This window comes from Protomyctophum bolini (genome assembly GCF_963924005.1).
Source record: "Protomyctophum bolini genome assembly, chromosome: 23".
Classification (NCBI taxonomy): domain Eukaryota; kingdom Metazoa; phylum Chordata; class Actinopteri; order Myctophiformes; family Myctophidae; genus Protomyctophum; species Protomyctophum bolini.
Genome location: NC_137884.1, coordinates 4,363,997 through 4,391,218, shown reverse-complemented (window position 1 = coordinate 4,391,218; position 27,222 = coordinate 4,363,997). Strand labels below are relative to the sequence as shown.

Here is a 27,222-nt window from a genome sequence, read left to right as displayed (position 1 = left end):
GAGAACAGTTGCAGGACTTCAGCAGTGTTGCCAAGTCTGCTTATGTATAAGCGACTTTGAGCTTGTTTTACAGGAAGGTTGCTTGTAATAGACATTAGTTAAAGGACCACTTCACCACTTTTCAACCTATCTTCATATAATAGGTCCTCACTAATAATCATGATAAAATGGCACGATTTATTTCTACTCAGTCTGTGTCTCATAGGGCATAGGCACACTGTCGCAAGGCTTCCTTTTATGGATGGACCTTCCTTTTATATTCAAGGACCGCTAAAATAATTAGGTATTTAGTATTTGTCTGCAGACACCCCCATCTGAAAGTATTTTTATGCCAGGGACAAGATGTGTGTGCCAGGGACAATATATATATATATATATATTAGAAAATATCAGATCTACAAGCTAAGCTTGAAGATCGGCTATTTTCAAATAGCTTATAGCTCTCTAGCTATTCAATTTCCTCCGAGGTGGAAAGCCTGGTGACACAAGGTGATGAATTGATGAATTGAAAATGGTGGACCGTGTTGTAAACAAGTGTAAAATGTTGTGTCATGGTTCGCTCACAAGTTAAGTAACAGTTTTTATATTGACTTGTGCTTTCTTTTGAAATGTAACTATTCTACATACTATGTAATACAAATCAATCAATCATTCAATCAATCAGGCCCTAGCCTAGTTTTTTGTGCTTGTTTTCATAGACAAGATAGCTTGCTTATTTCTCTCGCAAAATGTGGCAACGCCGAGGACTTGCAGCCAGGAGCATCATCTCATCATCATCCATCCCAGGAAGAAGCAGCGGACAAGCTAGTCTATTCTAGAGAGAGAGAAGCCAGCCTCGCATTTCGAGGTCAGAGCAGCTAGTGGGAATAGTACGAATGGAGACAGAGGCAAATGACTGGACATTTAATTTTAGGCTAAACTCGCTGACTGTCAATGCGTCAGAAATAGCCGTCGCCTCTCTGCACAGGTTAATATAGAGCATGTTTACTACTGTGCTGCTGTCTGTCTGCTATTAGACTGTTCATCGCCTACGGGAGGAGGTGCCTGACTGACTACTGGATCCTCTACCCTACCCCCATCCATCCCCGGCAGACAAACAATATTTATTTACATTTTTTGGAGCTGCTGGGCTGGCGGAACGCCAATAATTTACTCTGGAGCAGGACACGGAGGTAAGTGTGTGTGTGTGTGTGTGTGTGTGTGTGTGTGTGTGTGTGTGTGTGTGTGTGTGCGCGCGAATCTGAACAAGATGCTGATCATCCCAGACAAATATGATATCAGCACAGCAAGCATTGGCAAGAATCAAGATATGACGATGGCTTGCTAAATGTCGTGGAATGTGAATGTACATACTTTGCACAGTGGTTGTTCTGTTGGATAAATTGAACTCGGATAGAATGAAACCAAATTGACACTATTATTTGTACGAGTGTCAGCTGCCCCTTTTGGTTTGGTGACGTCCAGACTGATGATGCCATTTCCAGACAGCTAGGGGCCATGCACAGACATTGCACAGACAGACCAGACGTCACACATTCATTGCATTTTTTTCAGAACCCGTTGAGCCTCATGGTTTGTTGTGTTCAGACAGTTTTCATGCAATGCCTTATGCTGTCAATTCCTGTTCACTTCTGTCCCCCCCCCAGGTGTGATTCCCCATTTGTGTACAGTACACTGTGTATTTACATTGTTTATTTGTAAATCCACGTTATTATAAAAAAATATATAGCGACAGACAGTGTGGTGATTTTGATTTGACCACCCGAGTGGCCTTGTGGTTTGAGTGTCCGCCCTGAGACTGGGAGGATGCCTGGGGTTCGATCCCCGGGCCAGGTCATACCAAAGACTGGGAAAATGGGACCCAGTGCCTCCCTGCTTGGCACTCAGCATCAAGGGTTGGATTGGGGGTATGTCCCTGTGACATACTAGCGTCATGTCCAGGGGTTGTACTTGTACATCAATCTGCCTCAAGCTACAGAAACAGGAGATAGGCTCCTGCCCTATGTAACGGGCCTCATGGCTTGGCAAGGCTTACTTACTTACCCGAGTGGTCCCAATGCCCAAATCTTGGCCACTTGCTCACTCATGCACACTCGCTCACTCCAGCATGGCGGTGTTATGGTGAAATTGATGACCTGCCGAAATATGTTGTGACCATCGTGTGGACTTACATGGAGGTCTTTAAATTTGTGGCCTAAATACTACTAGGTTGAACTCTGTTAATAAAATAACTGCAACGATTTACATTCCGACACTGACATCATGTTATTGTCTGAACGATTGTCACATATTTCAGCAGGTCACCAATTTCACAAACACTGCCATGCTGGAGTGATTGAGTGTGAGTGAGTGAGTGAGTGAGTGGCCACGATTGTGGGGTGGGTATTAGAATTTGGCTTAAGTCTCCATCTATACAAGGGTTGGTGAGACGCGTGTGAGCAGAACATGATAACACACCAGATGGTCTTGCACGACACGTTCTAGTTTATTTACATACAACAGTTATATTCAGTATTGGGCAATGGATATACTTACATGACGTGCCTATAAGTAGATATGTAAACAAGGATAAGAACAGAATGAACAGGAACTGAGCATGCATCTGAGCATCTTGTATCGTTGTTAACAGACAGTGACTCTAGTCTCTCTGCTAAAGCAGTTGATGGATATGATATCAAAATGCTTACGCTGCTACGCAGAGCAGATGGTTGTTTCACACTGGGTCAAACAGACAAGGTCATAAGTCATGACAGACAGTGGGATAAATCAAATGTGCATCATCAGTGTGTGTGTGTGTGTGTGTGTGTGTGTGTGTGTGTGTGTGTGTGTGTGTGTGTGTGTGTGTGTGTGTGTGTGTGTGTGTGTGTGTGTGTGTGTGTGTGTGTGTGTGTGTGTGTGTGTGTGTGTGTGTGTGTGTGTGTGTGTGTGTGTGTGTGCAGGGTAGAGTGTGTCTACTGATTTTACTTCATACAGCTCTCTGACATTAGCTCATTCAAACTTAGAAGAAGTTAGAACATAATTTATACTAACACAATAAGGGCAGCAAGCCAACCATTAGGATAATGGAAAAACACTTTGAGGATTGTTGTATAAGAATAAACACAGTCAGATCATACTTAAAATGTATTGGAATAACACTGACGCATTGGATTCTGAAGTTATGGTTAATGCACCCTATGAAAAGTAAGTTATCCCTCATATCAGTTTACCACACATTTTAATGGTACTACGACCACATATATATATTTTTTTGAGTGGTGCAACCACTCCATTAAGGAGCTTTGTTTGTCCGTGCCTGACTGGCTGTGTCCGTCCCTGGCTGGGTCTGTCCAAGCATGAAAATTGCGTTTGGTTGGTTTTCACTGTTGTGCAGCCTAACACACACACATTAACTGTATATATCATGATTTTGGGTGTGACAGTACAGTGAAAGTACAGTACAGTAGAGGGACCCCCACACGGTAACTCTGTAATTTCTCAACCATTTCGGACACGGGCGGTGACTCCTGTGAGTCTGGAACTTCTGGGACCCCCACACGAAGTTGCACCACTCACTTCACACGGGTGTGATTTTTTTACTAACTGTAAATGTAAACTATCCAAATGCCACAAATAATTTTATGTAGAGACATTTCTTTTGCTCTAGAGAGGCCAAACTTTGAGCTGTCCAGTTTTAGATTGGCTTTCGTTTATAAAGCCTCCCCTTGTAACGGTCTTGTTTGCTTAGCTGTAGGCTGGTTCTGCCTGGGGTAGTCAAAGCCAAGATGAATTGCATCAGTCTGAGTTATTGGAAGTTAGTTGATGCTGCTGCTTGTTGAAATACTGTGAATCAAGCCTTCCCTGTTGCCACCTGGGTGGGACACACCAGTCCCCATCCAAGTGCCGGTAAGGGTGCGGGTACATATACGCACCAAGAACGGCAAGAAGATGGCTAGTCCAGGCGTCTCATCCTGGTTTTTAAACGGCTGGTGAAAACAAATAAAAGGAAATGACGCTTGCTCGCGGCTTCAACTTGCAGCGCCGGCAAAGCGTTTCCGTTTTTTTGCCGACGCGTCAAGTTGAAGCCGCATGCGAGCGTCATTTCCATCCACCGACCACCAGCCGTTTAAAAACCCGGAAGAGACGCCTGGGCTAGGCGATTCTTGCGTCTTAAGTGTGCTTACACCCTGTTGTAACTGCAGATGTTGACTGAAGTCTTTGTACTCTGCCATCATCCCATGTAGTGATTTATTTTACCTTCTATGGTTTATTTTGTATTTTTAACCATGTAGCACTCTGGGATTCCTTGTGAATGAAAAGTTCAATACAAATAAAATGTATTATTATTATCATTATCATTATTATTATTAGGAATAATATTTATTATCTGCCAGTATAAAAAGTGAAATTACTGATGGAATTTGGAATCAGCTGTTGATGTGAATTTCCTGCACTGGCTACATTTTTCTAAAGCTGGGCAAAGTTGCAGCTGTTGGAACAATAACATTATAGCAAAAAGCCAAAAGCCCATGAGTTTTTTTGTCTCAGCCTCCAATGTAATTTTTTTTTTTTTTTTGCTTTTACTTTATTGTTTACTGACTCTACATTATTTTAAGGTTGTGGCTATCTATCATTCAGTACCCAATTTCTATGAGCTCCAAAGCCGTGAGTGTGAGGTCACACAACCTCCTACCAGAGCCTCACCTTGACCTCAATCACACCAAAACATACCCATGCCTTATTTTTTGGTGCTTTTTCTGCCTTTTATTTGTGATAGTGACACGCAGCAAAGGTCGTGGGAGTCGAACCCCGCGACACGCTGTCAGGCGGGATTAGCAGCCTAGGTGCCCACTGCCAAGACTGCTAGGCCGGGCCGGCCCGGGCCAAAACACAACCATTCTTAACTTGATTAAATAACCATTATTACACTGAGAGTTAAATCGGCTCTCGTTTCTTTATTAACCGAATGCGCCCAGTCCGCGCCTGAGCCCTGTTGTTTTCACATCCAACAGAAATGTCCCAAAGCATGCTGGTACACACACACACACACACACACACACACACACACACACACACACACACATAGTGGCAAGTGAGTGATTTGTCTCAGAAGTCAGGAAGTGTTGTTGTTGTTGAAAGCTTTCTTGGAGTGGGAAGGGAAAAGGCTCCGGCGTAGTAGACGAAACAGGCCTCCCTATAGTCCCTATCTGAGCTCTGCAGAACTTGTAACTGATATACTGTAACTGTTATACAGCAGTGGATCTCAACCAGTGGTACGGGGCGGGGAGTCGGGGACCCCTTGAGGGGATTCCAGGTGGTCCCCAGCTAAATGATGGAAAGTTGGTAACCAAATGGACCCTTCATAGATCTTTAACTCTTGGATGTGTAAAATGAAACCAAATAGAACCTTCTGGGTCCATTTGGTTTCATTTTACGCTCCCAAGAGTTACATTATTGTTAAACATCTGCATTACTTAATTTACAAGAAGTCTACACAATTAGATGTAAAATATTTGTTATTTTGGTCAACGTTTGCCTGTTATCTCTCCTAATGCTACCAGCATCAATACAGCATATGGATTTGTGGACAAAATCTCATCCAACGATGACAAAAGATTCTTTCTTTTTGGGTCTGAGAAGCTAAATGTCATCAAATGGTGGTCCGTGGCTCAAATGCTGAATAAATAATGTGCCTTGATATGAAAAAGGTTCAAAACCAATGTTATACAGCAGTAGTTCTCAACCAGTGGTCCGGGAGGATGTTCCAGGTGGTCCCAGTTTCATATCTCTGTATTTATGCCAAATATCACCGTCAAAATGTCATACTATATTTTTAAGTGTTACAACTTACAACATTGAAAATTAAAAAAAAAAGTTTGTTAGTGAGTTTGCTAAGGCAGTAAACGCACACTGGACCACACACAGGAGCATGACAGAGGGAGAAACGGAGTGTTGGTTTATTTTCCGAGGGGCACAGGCTAAGAAGACTGATATTGCGCATGTTCATACCTCGATAATGATACGATATCTTGTGCAGCCTTTATCCCCAACCAAATGTGCCGTCGAAAATCAACACTTGTTTCTCTTGACGTCCTCCAGGATAGCATGGCCATGACGGGAGGGACGGCCGCCGCCCTTCCCATGAGCAACCACACCCGAGAGCGGGTGACCGTCGCCAAGCTGACCCTGGAGAACTTCTACAGCACTCTGCTCACGCAGCACGAAGAGCGCGAGATGAGGTCATAATTCACACATACACACACACACACACACACACACTGACACACACACACACACACATGATTCAGTCTACCCGCAGACTGTGAGGAGAATCACACAAAAAACTAGAATGACTCAGTTAAAACTGCCATTTGTGGGTCGCAGACACATTATTATGGGTCCCCTTAGTTTTTTGTTACATTAGTTTTTTTTATTATTTAAAAAAAAAATTATAACAAAATCCAATGATTTTATTCAGTAATGTCACGAAGAAATGAATGAGAAATCTAAGAAATTCCATAAATTAGAGCAAATATTAAAAAGATGGCTTTCGCGCCACCTTGTGAACTTCCCGGGCGAATATGTAATTTCTGTTTTGGGTCACGGGCTAAAATGTTTGGGAACCACTGACACAGTATAATCAGTTTGTGTGCTGCAGCCTCTGCCTCGGCTCACGGCTCTTCACGTTGCGGCGTTCAGAGTATGGGTTTTATGCCGTTCTTCAGACTATGGGCAGTGAGTTCCTCCTCCTGCTCCCATCTGGTCTCTCTCTCGGGCAGAGACGATGTACTCATTTAGTACTCAACTAAATCTGATCGGAGTGATATGCGGCCGCTAGAGGCGGGATCAACGCGAGATTGGTGACGTATTGTAGCTGTGCCACATCGTACATGTAAACACAACCTAACAGGACTACAACTCGAAATTATTATGGAGCTATCAGATTTTTGTGCCGCTGCTTCCGGTTCATCGTTTCTGCTTGAGAGAGACCAGATCAAGATAGGAGGAGGGAACTTGTGAACTCAATACTGCCGCAATCTGGCGGAGTCAGGTTACTTTTCAAGCACCTGGTCAAAAAGAAACACCCGACAGCTCGTCGGTGGATTTTAGAAAACCTCCAGTGATTACAACAAAGGCGCATTATGTCAAATTCTAGTCCATGTTGTTACCTGAGAATGGAGCTATTGTCTGAAGTAGACCATAAGGCAGCCAGCCACCTCAATGTGTTTGCTCCATATTTGCCAGAGGGATTCAATTCCCACTTCCAGCAATAACACTGTGTACTACATACATGTTTGTTAGTTACGCCGGGGCTCCACCGGGCGCGTCGCGTCACACGTGTGTTCGTCAAAAAACGAACCGGGGCAATTTTAATGCCGCGCCCGGTGGAGCCCCGGTAGTTAGTTAGTTTAATTTTTGTGTGGAAATTTGTCTTCGGTCTCAAACAGTAAAAAACAAACAGTTACAACAACAACAAAAACAGTGGCCCGGGGTCCACATGCGGCCCCCACCATCACTTAATGTGGCCTGCAGGTTCATACTGATATATTATTGATTTCAGCTAATTACTAGTATTAAAATGTTATTGTCTTCTTTTATGTTCAATGTTTTCTGTATTTAGTTCATAAAGTCAACATAAATTTAACTAAATGCTTTTGAAATTAACTAAAAAGGTTACTTTTCCAGATTCCAATTCAGACAAAAATCAGGCATAATCAAAAAGTGACATACTGTAGGATTGAAAGAATGTTCACACCTGTGTCAAACATTTCTATTGGAACTATAGCTCATGGGAGTTGTAGTTCTCAGTGAACCACAAGGCACCCAAAAAGACTTAGACAAGTCCACTTAGACAAGAGTTCCATTCTAATTCAAAAATAGCAAAACATTGAGGATTTCAATTCAAATATAGGACTAGTGGACTCCTCATGTGCCATATATAGTGTCATAGTGGATGAATGTCATAAATATTCTGAAGAAAACCTGGAGACTTGTCATTCAGTAATTGGGTCGGTCTCCAATGATCAAAAGAACATTATAATGGTGTTATAAAACAGAAAATCACAAAATTTGCCACAGACAATGCCAGATATTATACTGACAGATGTTAGGTTCTTAGGTTGCTTATTCTTGATGACTGTCTATGTACAGTATTTGATGCATTACCATGTGTTGTTCTTGCTTACTGTAAATCGCTCTGGATTAACAGCATCGGCTAAATGTCTAAATTGTTTAATTGTAATGGACACATTTGTCCATGTACGGACATATTGTCATCGTGTTTGCCAGTGTATTGTGTGTCATGTATTTTTTCTACCAGGCAGAAGAAGCATGTTTGACAATGTTTTGTGTCTTTTTCTCCCAGGCAGAAGAAGCTTGAAAAGGTCATGGACGATGAGGGCTTGCTGGATGAAGAGGTATACCAAGAGGCTGACAAATAGATGTTTACACCCAAATAAGGAAGATACTCAATACTAATGTACATCATCAGTGTAAAGTGTTTAGTTCTTTAGCTTTTCCTTAACGACATGCAGCAAGCGAGTGAGTGACCTTGTAAGTGAGAACATGACACAAATTGTCCTGATACCTACCATGTGGTTGAAGAACAGATGAGAGATGGGGACGACATTAGCGCCTCCTACTGTCTGAGCCTTAACAACTGTCCTAGCTTTGACTGTGTTTGACCGCCTTCAGTAATGTCTCTCTCTCGGATCGGATCAATTGAGAGTACTGGAAGTTCAGTGTTCGCTCATTGGCTCGCTCGCATCACAGAGTGTTAGGAACGAGCGTGAGAATTGTACAGGACAGATGTCCCTAATGTAAATAACGGATACAGCCGTGTGAAAACTAGATGGCAAAGTCATTGTTTCGCCTAATGCGTAAATGTGTTTGAGGAAAGATATCATGCAAACTGGGGCACACAACTAGGACATGTAGAAAAGAAAATCTACATCCTCCTGTAGATATGTGTATGCCCAACATGCTGTTTTTATCATCATGGTACATGATGGTAGAATAATATAATCTATATATATATATATATGAATATATTAGAGGCTGATGGCTAATAAAAACAGATTTGGGTACTTTTCAAATGCACGTTTTCTCTGGTGACCGTTCTCGTGTAAAGGTGGTCTGACTCACTGTCTTGTTGCACTTTGCAGAAAGTAACGCTGTGTGTGTGTGTGTGTCTGTGTGTCTGTGTGTGTTGTACAGAAAGTAATGAGGCGTTCCCAGCATGCTCGTAAGGAGACGGAGTTCCTGAGACTGAAGAGAACGAGGCTCGGCCTCGACGACTTCGAATCCCTCAAGGTCATAGGTCGAGGGGCCTTTGGAGAGGTACAGTATATTTAAGTTTTTTTATTTATTATTATTGTTTTTTACAGCTATACAGCATTGTATTGCTTCTTCCAGGGTTCCCATGGTCGTGACATTTCTGGAAATATTTTGAAAATAGAAAGAAAAAAAAAATCCTGTCCTGGAAAAGGTTTGGAATTTATCACAGATCCTGGAATGTATCTATTTATATACTGCAAGAGTCCTGGAAAAATAGTTGGCTATGCATTGTCATTGGCTATTGATTGAGCTCTAAATCGCTGGTCTCTCTGATTTAATGTATGTAACATGAGTTGTTATTCGCTAAACGCGCAGCATGATTTCAGCCTAATGTGTACCGGTACGTGACACAAGTAACTACAAGCTCAACAACGTGCTGCAGCGTGATCCTATGCCCTAGTATAGGTAGTGGAGCAAAACATTTGACACAACATTTGGAATAAAATTAGAGCATTCTATATTCTATGCTTTGTTGTTGCTACACTGCCTGTGTTTGGGCATTGCACATAGGAGTAAGAGGCTCATTATTGCACGGAATGATTGATTGATTATAGGCCTGGAAATTGGGTTAAATATTATGGAATGGTTTTGGAAATTCATTGGTAAAAATGTGTGGGAACTCTGTTCTTCTTTTGTGATTTAGTCCTGCGGTGAGGTCTTTATTCCATCAGAGAAAATAGTTTCTACATATCTATGTGTCTAAATACAATATATTTCGGGAAAATATTACAAAATGTAACGCTTTAAATGTGACAAGTGCTTGAAGGTTTTGGCCACTGAAGTAACGGAGCCTGCCTACTTGCTCAGGGGAGAGATGGAAGTTTGACCTGTAGGTCAAAATTGTGTCAAACCAGAAACAGAATTGTGTCAACGCCCAAATTATATGTATTTTCCTGCGGACCCGCATCTGCCAGGGACCTCCAGAATCAAAGATTTGAGTTAAAAATGTTTGCTTAAAAAAATAATGTAATCAAAGATTTGCACACATTTTCGAGGTTTTTCAAAAGTAACAGATCTACCAAAACACTTTGTGCCACGCTGCGCTATGACCCATGGAGGTCCCCCGATCCACACTTTGAGAACCAATAGTGTGTAAGACAAGTGGGCTCTTGGTACAGAAGTTGTTTTTATATTGGGTTTTATGTTGACTCCCAGGTTCGCTTGGTACAGAAGAAAGACACAGGACACATCTATGCCATGAAGATCTTGAGGAAAGCAGACATGTTGGAGAAGGAACAGGTGAGTTCTATTCCACTCTTCTGTGGAAATGTATGCATGTTCCTTTTTTTACCGCCTAAATCCAGACAGAGATGTCTGTGATTCACTCCAGAGGAAAACCAGAGGAAAACCCCAAATAATACAATGTTGGTGTTGTGGCGCCTCCTATTGTTATGGACGTGGCATAGTCTGCCTTTGTGTTGTGATTGTGAGCATAGATATTTAAAAAAAAATAGATGCCTCATTGGCCATTGGAGTGATTTGTGACTGGCCAGCTTTATTGGCATGAGGAAACAAACGTTTGCATTGCCAAAGCAAGTGTCGCTTGGAAAGAGGGAGTCGCGCCTCTGATTGGCCTACCGAACTTCCCCTTCTGTGTTGTTAGGAGCTCAGTAACAAATTAGCCCCACCTCCCGGTTAGCATATTAGCGTTTCTAACACTGGAGATTGAGAAGATGATCCATTGTGGCATGAAAATGGCTGATTACTACTGTCCGGTTCACAGGGTCTTCCTCGCAGCCTTTTTCGTGCATTCTGTTGGCACTGCCGCCAGAGCGCTGGAGTCAACGGTGGGGTAAATGTACTTTGTTACTTCATGTCTCTCCCAGGTGGCACATATACGGGCTGAGAGGGACATTCTGGTGGAGGCGGACGGAGCCTGGGTTGTGAAGATGTTCTACAGCTTCCAGGACAAGAGAAACCTCTACCTCATCATGGAGTTCCTCCCTGGAGGTCTGTCTGGCACCCTCGGATGACATTTATCCCTGCTTCGTTGCACGCACGCACACACACACACACACACACACACACACACACACACACACACACACACACACACACACACACACACACACACGCACAGTTCTGTTCTGCATTGATGTGCTGTTGCTACTTGCTTTTGAAATATGTATAGTGTATGCGTGTGAGTCGTGACATCATCATCATACCCGGAAGTTATGCGGCACGCCTACAGAGTGGCAAAAAAATCCTACTTTCTGGCCTTGACAGCCCATACAGTACATCCAAAGTGAACAGAAAAGTCCTATCTGATTGCATTAAAGTTTAATGATTAAACGATGTTAAACAACATTAAACTCACTTTGCCACTCACTTTATGCGTGCGCATACCCTCTATTCTCGATGCTGGGAAGTTGGGAAGTAAGAAATTGCTTGAGGGCAGTAGAGAACAACAGAACAGAAGAGTAAGAGTAAACTTTTAAAACGAAGTAGCAGTAGTGTTTGTTGTAGTTATATTACTTGTGGCACTTGCAGAAACACTAAATAATGGTATACCAGTAAATAAATAATTACAGGTCAAATAAATAAATGAAATAATCGTATACCATGTAGTCGGTATACCAATTTTATGGATCGAGGATCGAGAATGCAGTCCGGATACAGATTAAACAAGTGGAATTGTAAGTGATGACGCAAAGAAATGAGCAGGCACAATTGGAACTGGAACACTTATAAGAGAATTAAGCTATTCTCTCCTGATTGGCTGACATTTTTTCACCTACCTGAAAATGTATTTTCTGCGTATTGTTGTTGTTGTGGTCACTCAGGTGACATGATGACCCTGCTGATGAAGAAGGACACGCTAGCGGAGGAGGCCACCCAGTTCTACATCGCCGAGACGGTCCTGGCCATCGACTCCATCCACCAGCTGGGCTTCATTCACAGAGACATCAAACCAGACAACCTTCTGCTGGACTCCAGGGTGAGCAGAACACACGCACGTACACACGCACGCGCACACACACACACACACACACACACACACACACACACACACACCCTTAGGCCAGGGTGTTCTAGGCGGTCCCCAGCTAGATGGTTGATAGTCAGAACGAAATGGACCTTTTACGGATCTGTAACTTATAGATGAAACCTTTAAGTGGAGCCAAATACGCCTGTAAATTGACACACAGGATTCTACAATGTAGATTGTGTTCGCAGAGATAAAAATCATACAAATGGGAGGTCCAATGGAGAGTGTTGAAATTGACCCTGAAATTTAATGAACACTCACTATTTTGCTGTGCGTCAGAACCGATCTCACTGGTGCACACGCACGCACGCACGCACGCACGCACGCACACACACACACACACACACACACACACACACACACACACACACACACACACACACACACACACAGAGACAATTACACATCTCTGTCTGCTCTACATGTCCTGACTATTAGGTGAGGCTAAACAACAATGATGACGTAATTATGTTTTGTTTATCTTCCTCCCAGGGACACGTCAAACTGTCAGATTTTGGACTGTGCACGGGACTGAAGAAGGCACACCGCACAGAGTTCTACAGGAACCTGACCCACAATCCTCCCAGCGACTTCTGTGAGTTTACACTGTGGAACAACAAGGACCGTTTGGTGTGGGAACGTTCTGTAAGGTCAAGATGCTTAATAATGACCTTTGTAATCTCCCACTGACTTCCTACTACTAATTGTTAAAATATGACGCATACACAAATATGTGTGTGTGTGTCTGTGTCTGTGTCTGTCTGTCTGTCTGTCTGTTTCTTGGTAGAGATTTTTGGTCTACTGAGCGCACCTTTTACCGTCTTAATTTGATCACATGGAATAATTGCAAAAGATTCTGTGATTACGAATGTAATTATTATTAGTTGCGGACCTAATGGCTGCTCTCTTGAGTCATCGTATATCTTTTCGTGCAATCTGCAGCCTTCCAGAACATGAACTCCTTTTTATTGGTTATATTCTCGTGCAATCTGCAGCCTTCCAGAACATGAACTCCAAAAGGAAAGCAGAGACGTGGAAGAAGAACCGCCGGCAGCTGGTAAGAGAGTTACGGAGTTTAAAATACATTACGCAAGAGATAATCTAGGCTAGGTGGTCATTGTTGATAATTAAACCGACGGTGGCTAATCACCCTGCCTGAAGGTGATTTTTTTTTTTTTTTTTTTTTATAACTTTATTTATAAGATTTTCAGTTTTTGTAGACAAACAACCCCACATATACCCCACCCTCCCCGGTTCCATCACAAAGCAAGACAACAACAACACACACAAAAAAAAACAAAAAAAAAAACATCATAATAAAATAAACAGGTATTAAAGGATATAAATAATAAATTAAGTAAATACAATAAAATAAATTTTTTGCCTTTTACTAGATTAAGGGGCTACACAGTGAACCAAATTACATGTAGGAAAAACACTTAGGACACATCATCAAAGGACAGTGAGTCGGAGGACAGTGAAAGGGTGAATTCAAGGAAAGGGGACCAAGCCTTTACAAATTTCTGGCGAGATTTGAACCTGTTGTATCTGAGCTTCTCCAATGGAATAAAGGATAGAACATCCTTGACCCAACTTGTAAATGTTGGAGGTTTATCAGATTTCCAATTGCGGAGAATAAGTCTCCTCGCTATGAGTGAAGCAAAAGCTATGAAATTGGCTTGGGAAGAAGTAATTGGTGCATCGTCGTTGGGAACTCCAAATATAGCAGTTATCGGGTTGGGCGCAATTGGCATATGACAGATGGTTGAGAAAGCATCAAAAATACTATTCCAAAATGGGTTCAAGGAAGTGCATCCCCAGAACATATGTCCAACAGAGGCTGGCTCCAGATGACATCTTATACAAGTAGAGTCAATGTCAGGATAAATTTTAGATAGTTTTTCTCTCGAGAAGTGCAAACGATGTACTATTTTGAATTGAATTAGGCAATGTCTAAGACATAAAGAGGTTGTATGAATACGCCTCAAAGAGAGTTCCCACAACTCTTCCTCCAGCTCTAAATTCAGGTCCTGTTCCCAGGCTGATTTTGTTTTATCCAAGAGAGGAGGGCCAATCTCCTGTAAAGCCTTATATATATTAGATATGCTACCTTTGGTGTATGGGTCCCAGTCTAGTATGGTGTCTACTAGTGTTGTCACGATACTGGATTTTCAACTTCGATACGATATTTGGAAAAGTATTGATATTTCGATACCATTTTCGATACCACGCAACCACAGCGATTTCTGAGGGTTTAACATTTATTACAAATAAAAGCTGTGCAGTATTATGCACTTTCATATATTTTTTTAAATAGTATTATTAGGCCTATTATTATAATAATAATAATAATTATTATTATTATAACTAACTATGGATTATAAACCACTATAGGCCTACACATTAAAGTAAAGTTGTGAAGCACAACAGCATTTAATTTATTTCTGACCAGTCAACCACATCATCTTGGTTTCTATTCCTTATTTATAACTATACTTTATACTTTATACTCTTTATCATTTATAATTATAAAAAATAAATCAAAATAAATAAAGTTTGATAATCTATTCAGATATTATTCAATGCATCCTGTCTAAGGCCAGCCTACTCAAACTATTATTTTTATTAGTAGTATTATTAATATCCAGAATCACGCATGCACGCACGCACACACACACACACACACACACACACACACACACAGCAACCGATTGCAACGTTAGCTTGCTAGCTAGTAGCTATATTCTGTTGACTGTTGATAGCTTTAGCTAGTTAGCTTATCGCTATGACAGCAACAAGTAAGATTATTGTATGCGGGCTTTTGCAACTGTCCTCTTTAGCTCTCTGTGTACATCGGATTCTTTATCTTACATAAAGAAATACGAGCGTTAAAAAAGTTAACACAGCGTGTCTAGTGTCTGTGAGTGCTGCTGCGCTCATTTGCGCCTGTGCTCTGTCTGACTGAGGAGGAGTATTCAGGACTGACGGTGACGGCCCCTCCCCTCCCTCAAGGCTCAGTTTGGAGGGGGCTGTAATCTTTGTGTGCGCTGGGGAGCATGGTCTCAACCAACGAGAGCACGGAGCGGGACAGTATCGATAGTATCGATACTATGGAAAAGTCATATCGAACCGTTTTAATTTTCCAGAATCGATATTTATCGATATATCGATATTTTCGACAACACTAGTGTCTACTATACTCTTATCTGGCATAGCTGGAAATGGAAAGTGTTCCTTAGCAAAACTTCGAACTTGGAGGTATCTGAAAAAGTGAGAATTTGGTAGCTCATGGTCATCTTGGAGGTTTTTAAAGGATGCAAATGTGCCATCTATGAATAAGTCGCTAAAGAAAATCAAGCCATTGACGTGCCATGTTTTAAAAGCTGAGTCCTCTCGCGAGGGAGGAAAAAGATGATTGTTGGTCACGGGCATATGGCCACACGTATTATTAAAATCAAAGTGTTTTCTGAATTGGCGCCAGAGAAGGTGATTTTTTTTAATCAACAATGACCACCTAGCCATTCATTACCCCGCTTATTACACAGCTACTTAATACATAAATTAATACATTTACCCAAAAGTGACAAAAAAATGAAGTATTTCCTTGCTTACGGTAATGAAAGTAGGCCCACGTTGGCCCCGCAGAGACATAGTCTCCTCGGAAAACAAGGAAGTAAATGTTATTTTTGGGTACTGCATCGTCTATTTCTCGCTTCAAATGTTTTCAAAAACATTCTTGAGAGCAACGTTTAGTTGTAAATGTGTGCTTGTTTACATGGCTGTCATGGATACGGCATAAAATCCAAGCAGCACAGCAGGTGCTCTGGGGCTTTGATTAGACCGTCTGTGTTTCGAGGCCTACTCCACAGTGGGGATTACATTACTCTGATTACTCTGTGTTCCAGGCGTACTCCACGGTGGGGACTCCAGATTACATCGCCCCGGAGGTGTTCCTCCAGACAGGATACAACAAGCTCTGTGATTGGTGGTCTCTGGGCGTCATCATGTATGAGATGCTAATAGGTAAATACTAGTTAAGTCTTAACTACTTTAAAAATGGAGTGCCGGGATTTTCGTACTGTGTCTGTTTTGTATGTGTCTAATGGAGTTCATTATTACTCTATTAGACCCCCAGGTGTGGTTAGAATATGTCTTGTATGTGTCTATGGAGTTAACATTACTCTATTAGACTCCGAAGGTGCGGTTAGAACATTCAAATATGTCTTCCCCGTGCATGTTTGGTTTCCTCCTGAAAGCTGAAAGCCTTTGAGTCAAAAAGGCCCAATCGAAATACACCACATTTTTCACCACGTTTAACACAGAGTGCTCTTTCATGAATTCATGAATTGTTCATGGAGGTTATACCACTTCCGCATTTTGGCAAGAAGAAATGCAGAAGTAGAGCGTCATTCCCGGTGCTTCAAACGCCAGCGAGCAACTTTTATTGACGCGTATAGCTTTTAGGGGGTGGGGCAGTCTGCCCTCTAGTTTATATCTAACTCTATGACTGCATGACTGTTTTCTTTTTTTTTTAGGTTACCCTCCATTCTGTTCAGAGACTCCACAGGAAACGTACAGAAAGGTCATGAACTGGAAAGAAACCCTGGTCTTCCCACCTGAAGTACCCATCTCCGAGAGGGCCAAAGACTTAATACTGAGGTGTGTGCGTGCGTATGTGCGTTGCTTAAACAGTTAAACCCATATACTGTAGCGTGTCTATGCGACAGTGTCCACATTTGTGTACGTCTTGTGACGTCTTCACTGTCGCCATCTACTGTATTTAAATGGAAGATTATTTGAATTTCAGGGTGGACATTATTATGAACTTAATGAAGTTCAGGGATTATGAACTTGAACAGAGGCTTGCGTCCTTCCTTTTGCAGGTACTGTACCGATGCAGAGAACAGGATCGGAGCTGTGAGCGTGGAGGAAATCAAGAGCCACCCGTTCTTCGAACCAGTGGACTGGGAGCACATCAGGTACACTTTACACTGTACTTGGGGGACAGAGTAAGGGTACACCCACCCAGACATACGCGACGAGGGGTGGCAAGATGCTGGTTTTTAAACAGCTGGAAATGATGGAAATGACGCTCGCACGCGGCTGCAACTTGACGCGTGGGAAAAGCGTTTCCGGTATTCTGGCCGACGTTTGAAATCCCGGAAGGGCAGTGGTGGCTCAGGGGTAGAGTGGCTGGATTGTAACCACAAGGTTGCCAGTTCGAACCCAGGCTCCCCCAGAGTTAGTGTCAAAGTGTCCTTGAGCAAGACACTGAACCCCTAATTGCTCCCGATGTGCTGGTTGGTGCCTTGCATGGTTTCCGCCGCCATTGGTGTATGAATGTGTGTGTGAATGGGTGAATGTAATGCACAATCTATGTAAAGTGCCTTGGATAAAGGCGCTATATAAATGCACCATTTACCGGAGGAGACGCCTGCTCTAGGCGCCATCTTGCCGCCCCTTGTCGCGTGTATCTGGGTACACTGTAACTCTTCCCTACTTCCTTCACAGATGATACTAATAAGGCTCTGTTCCATTTAGTGCACAGTGGTTCTCAAACATTTTTAATTGCGAGGACATAACTCACACAAATGGAACCGTGAGGATGAGGGTCCATTTGGTTCCATTTGTACACTCTCAGAGTTGTGTAGCAGAGTGTTTCCAGTGAGCCATCGTGCACAATAGCATAGCAGCACCCTGACTCTGTTTTGACCAGAATGGAACAGAGCCTCCATTAGTATCATTTTTATCCCTTGTGTCAATTATCTAATGTGATCCTGGGCTCTACACACCCTCCGCCAACCTGGGGAGAGCAACGGACTTGAACTCATGCTTCCTTCATGCATGAGTGTCCAAGTCACTCCTTTACACCTGACAGGGGGGAGTTTCCCTGGAACGTAGCGCGTGGAAGGAACACGTTATTCCTTCATTAGTATCATTAACGCAGAGTCTTTTTGACCAGAATGGAACAGAGCCTTGGTACCACCTGGAAAGGAAGTAGGGAAGATTTCTGTTTTGGATCTAAAGCTGAAAGTTTTTGGAAACCCCTGTTGTGTTGTTTGGGAAAAGGAACTGTGTTGCTTCTCCACAGGGAACGACCGGCCGCCATCTCCATCGAGATCAAAAGCATCGACGACACGTCAAACTTTGATGACTTCCCTGAATCAGACATACTTGCACCAGGTTTGTCACAAACAAACACCTAAGATATAGCTATACCACAGCAAGAAAGAAATATGATTGATCAATTATTACTACTTCAATATTTAGGTTTTATACACACTCAGCATTAGGCTTAGTTGCCGTGATACTACGTACTGAACCTAGTCATGCTTGTTCTTCTGTTAGTGCTATCGTCAAATATTTTCATACAACTTACAATTCAGGCATTTAGCAGTCGCTCTTAATCCAGAGCGATTTACAGTAAGCAAGAAAACAAAGGTAATGCCAAGGTAATATAAAATGCATAGGAAATGGTCATCTAGGATCATAAGTAAACTAAGAACCTAACACCTGTGTAACATTAACAGTAGAATGTCTGTACAATGAAACTATGAGTATACACTATAGAATGCTACGTCTACATACTGTAATATGCTATCTAAATTACATATTTTTCGAATTTGCATATGACTGCAAGGTCGTCGAGGCTAGGGCAAGTGCTAGTGTTTATAAGTGGCATTTCTTCCCCCAAAATCTTGCTGTTTGCTAGTATATTTTAAAGGGTATGACTGAACCCTGATGCCATCCCACTAGCTGCTACTGTACACGGCAATGTTGGCCTGGAGGAGCATGGGCCATTGCCCTCTAGTTGGGCATGAGAGGAATGAAACTGCCTTTTGCGTTTTTGATTGATTCATTGAATACCATACTTTCTATTTCTGACAGTGAAATATCAGTAGAAGACAAGAAATGGACAGAATGATTTATCTGACTTTGGCATCAGTTTGCATCATCAGTGATAGTGATACATTTCTTCCTAATAGCCTACATACATAAATGATGTTTCTAGTTCTATTACTTAGTTTTTCTTGGGCAGACATTTCTAGAGCACGAGTACATTAAGCCCCAATCCCCCACCTCATGAACAGCTCTCAGCGGGAAAATGGGGCTAGGTCTCAGGTTCCAACTTTTGATTTTCCCTCCTGGGGTTTAAGAGGTTAATTAAGGCTAAAAGGAAACACAAAAAAGAGTCCTGTGAGGAGTTGTTTCCATTGTGTTCCTGTGTATTCAATTCATCAAGAATGAATAAAACATTACATTACACAATAATTAATACCAAAGGAGAAAGCGGGGTGGAAAAACGTGCATTTACCTCCCCCTTGTGGTCTCCTGGTAGATCGTTTTTCAGGCTAGTCTAGAAAGAAACCAGTGATTGACATCTCCTACCTAATGGATGGTGTCAGGGCATTCCACATTTTGGTGGAAGTGTATTAGAATGAGAATTTTTTCTCATACACTTAGTAGTACCAGATTGTTGTCGCTCTCTAGTATTGCGCCTCTGTGTGGGTGTCACTCGCTTTGGAGAAGTAGGCTTGTTAGTCATGCATGAGGGTATTGATGGCACTGCCTCTTTGACTTATCTTAAATTCCAATCCAATTTCTTTATTTGACTTTTCAGCAGCCAATGTTACAGAGCCAGACTTCAAGTCGAAGGACTGGGTGTTCCTCAACTACACGTACAAACGCTTCGAAGGGCTGACTCAGCGAGGCACCATCCCCACCTACATGAAGGCAGGGAAGGCCTGAAGTGCCAAAAACTGGACTGCCTCAAGAAAGGGACATTTTTACGGACACAGGGTCTGGGCTTTCAAGCCCCCAGCTGGTGCTGAGCAAGTAAATTAACCACTTTCGAATTGGTGTCAATATTTATAGGTGAATATGTTCAAATTGTTCTTTTTTTAAAATAGCCGTTCTGCAAAGCTCACAATGTGTTGCATCTTGTAGATTTGCTATTTTTGAAAGCTCTTGAATATAGCTTAAATAAGTGGTTAATAAAATCAGCACGAATCGCCAACTTAATGTAACCATGCCACACATGCTTTTTAGGTCCACTGCTTGGCTACGTCTTCGAGAAAACCAACAACTCTGGGTTGAGGAGCATAACATAATACCTCGGTTGTTTATATATATATATCACACACCTACCATCTCTACACTTAGGTCTCAGGCCAGTGAGCTGCTATAGGGAACTAAATGTGCATCATATCTGCATGATGTTCGACTGCATAATTCCTCTGAGGAGGATGCTCGCCTTTCTTCAAAAGGTGTTCATGGGAATAATAATGACTCGCTGTTTAAACATTGTAACAATATTAGTGGCTAGATAAGCTATGATGTGTAGATGAACATGGCTCAAAAGACTATTGCCAACATAATATTTAGGTTATTTTCAAGTCCTTGTAGTGGTGCAGTGGCAGAATAATCTTAAAGGTATAGTCTTAAAAAGACCCTGAAGAAGGCAGTTGTCTGCCGAAACGTTGGTTTCTTTTACTCTATGTGAGTCCTATGCGTTTAATTGGCTGTGTGCGGCCACTTTTTTGTCTTTTTAAGACTATACCTTTTATATTTTCAAATGAACGCCTCAATCCATATTTTGTATTGTAGTTCCCGTCAGTCTAAGAGCCAATAGTTTTTCTTCCCTGGTTACAAAGTGCCTTTATATAGATTAAAACAATATTCAAGGAGATATTTTATTAATGTTGTACTTAGGGTTTGATTTTACAAAATAAAAGCTGATGTGAATAAAATTATATTAGTTGGGTCAAATTGGGATCTACCATTTGGAAGACTACACAAAGAGTTGTTTGATGAAATTCGGTCAAGCACTATTTAGAAACTTCCTGTCCCAAATGTAGCTCTTTTGTTTTTATATTGAAACACTGAATCCTACCAAACTTAAGTTTGAATTATGTTTTCCTTTTGATTTCTTTTTTAAAGCGGAGGACAGTTAATATAAACTGCTTAGCCAATTTTGGATAGTTCAACTTTTGGGGCTTTTTGGATATTTAACTTTGGTCTGCACCCACCCATTGCTTCTGCAGCTCCAGTCGTGACTCAAATGAGTGCTAAAGTGGTATACAAAGATTTAGAGCCTTTTATTAGGTGCTAAGTATACAGAACGACTAACGCTTCGACCTTGCGACCTTCATGACTGCAAGGTGGAAACGTTAGTCGCTCTGTATACTTAGCACCTAATAAAAGGCTCTAAATGTCCGTGCTGCTCCAGTGTCCTCTCCTCCTCCTGTAACTTATGTCCCTGTACCTGTAAAGCACCGGATCAGCCGTTTCAGGCTTGAGGCGCGTTGGTAGACTCCCTTTGTTAGTATACAAAGATCTTTATCCTACAAACATCTTTAAAGCATTGTTCACGTCTATATAGGGGCATATGAGAACTTGCTCCCAGCGAAATACTAAAGAAGAAAGCACTGTCTTCCAACAGCTAACACGAGGAGTAACTCGGTAGCCCAGATCTCAGTGTCTCCTCGAGTTACAGCGACAAGGTTGTCCTCTTTGATATGCAAAGGTACCAGTGGACCCGAGGCTTACTGTGAGCATAGAAAGAAAGTCACAGACAACATGATAAGTACAGCTTCACTTGAATTAAATGACGTGAATTTCAGGACCAATAATGTTGTGAGACAGTGATGAGCAAGAAGGCACCTGCATCCTACCAAGACACCGTCACTGAAGCATCAATCAACCTTATAAATAATCATAGTCAGTTTCTTTAAGTGAAGTATAAGTAGAGGCTTAAGCAGGCAGCATACAAAACAACAAATCGTATAAGCAATTCCCAGTTCCGCCGTGTACTTTAGTCCCTTATCACTCCTGATCTCTACTGGTGGCCAGTTGTTTCGTTAAGGAAGGGTGTTGAAATGTATACACCTCCGAATCTGATCCATCGCCAGTGATTTTTTTCCCTCGACAGTGAGGAGTCTCCCCCAGACACCCAGGAGTCGACTGATGCCAAAACTAAAGAAGTTCTCTTTGAGTCTGCGTACATAAATTATTTCGTTTTGAGTGTTGCATAAGTCAAGTCCCCTCTTCAGGAATATGAATTTCTGACCAATCACTTTGTCATCTGCTTCGGGCCAGGGGAAGCATGTGTTATTGTTCTCTGGAAGTGTGCTGCACACTTTAATCTTCATAGGTCCTTTAACTGAAGCATACATCGGGCTTAATTCTCATACAGTATAGCGTCGTCTTTAGAGTAAGTACCTTTTAAGAAGGTCTATACCTGATTGTTAGTGGGAGAGCCTTGTTTGCTTTTATATACCAACCCTAATCCTACCTTGGGTAAAGACAATGTGCAGACTAGGGTGTTGGGTATTTCAAAGGTTCTGAATGAGTTGTACGTATTGGGAGGCGAGCAGAAGAAAAGACTTGCGTAAGTGGTAAACGGGGGTGCGTCGGTGTGTAACCAGTGACTGCTGTGCCTGTTCAGCCACGCCGTTGGCCATTCACTGTGTGTGTGTGCGTGTGTGTAAATGCGTGTGTGCGTGGTCAAATGCGTATGTGCGTGGTCAAATGTACACATTTTAACCGATTGCATATCTGATCTACAAGCTCGCAACACGACACGTTGTTTTTGATTGATTGAATACTTTATTATCAAATTGCACAGAAACCACACAGCAAGTATAATTATGTAAGCTATGCTAAAAGGACAAAATAAACCGAGTGAACCTGTAGATCTGCTATTTTTTGGGCGAAACTGAGGTGGCCAAGTATAGACTGTGGCTCCGGTTGACTGAGAATATAGGGTTTAAGGTATTCATTTAATCCCCCAAATGGTTATCTTTCAGAGTTAAATCAACATTCAAAATGTACTGTGTGTAATGTATGTTCTGTTGACTGTTCTAGACCAGTGGTTTTCAACCAGTGGTCCAGGGACCACCGGTGGGCCTTGAGGGGGTCCCCAGCTAAAGGATGGAGGGTTGGTTGGTAACCAAATAGACCCTTATAGATCTTGAGAGCGTAAAATGAAATCATGTGCACCCGTCTTTGGTTTCATTTTACGCTCTCAAGAGTTAAATTATATTGTTATACATCTGCATTACTTAATTTACAAGAGGTCTACACATTTAAAGAGAATGTAGAAGAATTTTTACTTTGAGTCCTAATGGTACCAACATCAATACAGCGTGGAATTGTGGACATCATCCAACGACGGTTAGGTCTGCGATGCTAAATCTCATCAAATGGTGGTCCGTGGCTTAAATGACAAATAAATAATGGAACATATGAAAAAGGTTGAAAACCATAGTTCTAGACATAGAAATCTTAGGAATCACTTCTTTCAGAAACGGAATGACAGTCAGAGATACAATGTGGTGGAAGACAGATATTTTGGATCTCCATGCTATATATATGACGAATAACTTGAAATCCTTTGCTGTGTCACTTTAAATGGGTCTAAAATATAATTTCACGCTCCCTCCGGGCCCTGCTGGGTCAAAACTCAATTAATAATGGAGACGACTGAATTAGCGCTCGGGTGGAGGAGGAACATGCCAACCTAAGGAATCATGTATTCAAATACCAAGCTAGATGGGTATGAATACAAAAATCAAAGTACTTGTTTTTTTTCTTCTTCTTTTTTTGGACTGACCAAACTTTTTGCGGGATGTGCAGCTAAAAGTTGCATTCAATTATATGTTGCCACAACTACTTGGTACATTACGTATTATGAAACCAGTTTGACTCAACCCTGTCATTCTTGATGCTGCAGACGATTGATCTACTGCTTAGACATGATATAAAGCACTGAGAAATACCCTTTAGAAATACATTTCAACAAAATAGTCGGTCTCTAGTGGATTATAGCTGTCAGACTTGGCCTAGTATGCAAGCCTTGCCTTTCAAATCCTTCCCCTCTGTGTTACAGGTTACTAACTAATTGGTGTATTGTTTAGTCAGCATTTCTTTCCTCCATCTCAAGGGTAAACCAGGGTTACTGTATTTTGTGTAATGATGTGTATATATACTGTAGCAGATATTTGAAGGGAACCCGATTAGGATGGGATGACACAGAAGTAGTCATTAATTTGCGTTATTTACTTTTTATGTTGATAACATGCTAAAAAATAAATAAAATAAAACTGATTCAAAGTCTCTGGGGATCATTTTTCTTTGCAGGTGTTTAACAATTCAGAAGTAAAAATGAACATTCACCTGGTAACACAATTACTTTTCACTGTTCAATCAATGAAATCCGTAAGCTGCTCCAATACAAACGGGTAGTGATGATGATGATGATGAATTTACTTGTATCATGTACATTTAACATTTATTTACACTGTATTTCACTTTAGCGGGGAACAGTTGACCAGAGAAGGCCTGTGTCTGAGAATTCGCTACTATTCACTGGTGCTGTTTACAAAGTTGCACTCTCTCATCTCCATTCCCTTTGCTCTCCTATTTCAGACTTTTCAGAGTGACTTGCTACTGAATTGTATTTTCCAGGGTTCCTACACATTTGGAATTTCAAGCTGAGGCAAGCTGAGGTGGACGGTTCAGTGTCAGAGGGACTTCCAGGGCGACGCAGCTCGTAACCCCTGGTCGCCAGTCGGCACTCTTCCCCGGGCAGGGGGAGGCCGTCGGTGATTCCAGTCCGTGCTGTCGCCTTAGGTCCCGGCAGTGTCCGCACTCCCAGGGTGGCCAAGGGGGGGCGAAACTCCCTGACCCACTGGAGGTCACCTGGGGTGTCCTGATGGGAGGACAAACCAGGTGCCTAAAGGCCCATAGAGGGTATGCGTGTGACATCATCATCATCCAACCCGGAAGTTATGCAGGGAAGCCTACTAAGTGGAAAAAGAATACTTTCTGGCTTTGACAGCCCATACATCACTCACTTTGCCTCTCGATTTGCCATTCACTTTATGCCTGCGGACCCCTATTTGAAAAGATATGCCAAGAGAAGATTATTTTTTACGGCTGTAGCAGGGATCGTCAACCAGTTTTATGGAAGACCTAAGGACCCACAGTTTGACTTGCATTATGCTATACGGACCCCCCATTTAATGGCATTTCTATCTCCTGGATCCCAATTTATATTGTCCATTTGGTACTTTTATTTGACAGCTTTAGTTACTTTGAAGATTTAGATGATTATCACAAAACATGCATTAACCACTTCAGCCCTATACATTCCGGACATTTGAAAATAGCTGATCTACAAGCCCATTAGTATATTGCACTATTGATACTTTTGCTCGTGTGTGTGTGTGTGTGTGTGTGTGTGTGTGTGTGTGTGTCGTGTGAGCCTGTTATGACTTATGAAGCTGACACGTTATAATGCACGCTATGTATTAGTGGCTAATGTTGAATAGCCCTAATAATAATAGATTTGGTCAAAAATGCACCCTTCCTTACTTTCAACAGCTAGTGCTTTGATCTGTAACTTTTACCACAAGAGGGTACTATTGAGCAACACAAAGCAGTGATCCCAGCAGCGTTTTATCGATCATAAAAGCTAAAACTGGATTTATTTTTCTCCCCCCCCATTAAATTCGTAGGTCCAGTAGGCTAACGACAGTAGCCAGAAACATGGGCCTGATTCAGAACCAGTTGTTTATTTTAACGTGAGATGAGATGAACTCATTAAAATGTCTGGTACGTATATTTCCTTCTGATTGATATTGATTGAAATATTTATTAACAGTTTGCAGAATTACAGTACATTTCAAGCACAAACTCAATACAAAGACTGTTAACTGTGAGTGGATGACCCAATTAGGCATTACACTTGTTTACAAGAGGGTCCACCTTGTTCAATTCATCAAAACATTTAGAGACGTACAAATAGACACTTCTATATAGTCAAAGAACAGAACAGGAATTCATCATAAAGGGGGTAAAAAGGGAAAAGAAACATAAACAGTGAGGGGGAAAAGGGGTGGGCGGTGGGGGGGGATTCACATTTTGGTGGCATAGGAACAAGTCAAATAATGTCACATGGGGTTAATTTGAACCCTTTCTTACACATATCCCCAAAACGAACCATAGGATGGCGATAATAGAAATACCATAACTCTTGAATTAAACAACATACAGAGACAAATGGCCACATGTTTCTATATAGTTTTGGACCCATTAAAATGGTTATTATTAAGATTCAAGCACATCTTGACTCTATTTCAGGACAGAAACGACAAAAAACAACCAGAAAAAGTTCAGTGAGACAGTATTTCAGAGACTGTGGCATGCTCAAATGTGTGTAATGACCAACCTTGTCGGGAAGGGGGGTAAATACTAATGCATCTATAGACCCCATTGGCCGCTGTACTGTATCTATAGACTATAGAGTATAGACTATATACCTTGCCTCCCCGTGGGATGCAGTAAATGCAAAGGCTCGGTATATGCAGTACAGTGGTCTACAGTGCACTACAGTTATCTATAGTACAGTGGTCTACATAGGCACTAGAGTGGTCTACAGATGTAGTTCAGTGGTCTATACACACAACTGTCGTGCACGTAGACCACTGTACTGCATCTATAGACCACTGTACTGCATCTGTAGACCACTGCACTATATCTGTAGACCCTATATGCATCTGTAGACCACTGTAGTGCACATGTAGACAACTGTCGTGATATTTAGACCACTCTAGTGCATTTTTTGTGCATATTATGTAGACCGCTCTAGTGCATCTGTTGACAACTGCAGCGTATCTGTTGACCACTGTAGTGCATCTGTAGACCACTCTTGCATCTGTAGACTACTGTAGTGCACCTGTTGTCCACTGTAGTGCGGCTGTTGACCACTGTAGTGCATATGTAGACCACTGTAGTGCATATGTAGACCACTGTAGTGCATATGTCGACCACTCTAGTGCACCTGTAGTCCTGCATCTACCGAGCATTTGCAGTCACTGCATCCCACTGGGCGCAAGCTGTTCTAGAGCCTCGGC

General features: G+C 41.9%; 1 protein-coding gene across 1 annotated transcript; it reads left to right on the top strand.

Annotated features, from left to right (window-relative positions):
* The first annotated feature begins 795 nt into the window (after nt 1-795).
* LOC308310958 (serine/threonine-protein kinase 38-like) lies at nt 796-20,814 on the top strand. Its single transcript, XM_080757443.1, has 14 exons — nt 796-1,172; nt 6,079-6,218; nt 8,345-8,396; nt 9,196-9,318; nt 10,471-10,554; nt 11,142-11,265; nt 12,099-12,253; nt 12,797-12,899; nt 13,300-13,361; nt 16,210-16,327; nt 16,840-16,963; nt 17,188-17,283; nt 18,396-18,487; nt 19,926-20,814. Exons 2-14 carry the CDS (start codon nt 6,085-6,087, stop codon nt 20,051-20,053), a joined length of 1,395 nt encoding a protein of 464 aa, XP_080613569.1. The 5' UTR covers nt 796-1,172; nt 6,079-6,084; the 3' UTR covers nt 20,054-20,814.
* Nucleotides 20,815-27,222: the final 6,408 nt, after the last annotated feature.

What these genes read in the sequence shown, in the direction of transcription:
- LOC308310958 (XM_080757443.1), top strand. Translation starts at nt 6,085, where the DNA reads ATGGCCATGACGGGAGGGACGGCCGCCGCCCTTCCCATGAGCAACCAC. An exon ending in ACCTTCTGCTGGACTCCAGG is followed by an intron (nt 12,254 to 12,796) that starts GTGAGCAGAACA and finishes TCTTCCTCCCAG; the next exon opens with GGACACGTCAAACTGTCAGA. An exon ending in AGAAGAACCGCCGGCAGCTG is followed by an intron (nt 13,362 to 16,209) that starts GTAAGAGAGTTA and finishes TCTGTGTTCCAG; the next exon opens with GCGTACTCCACGGTGGGGAC.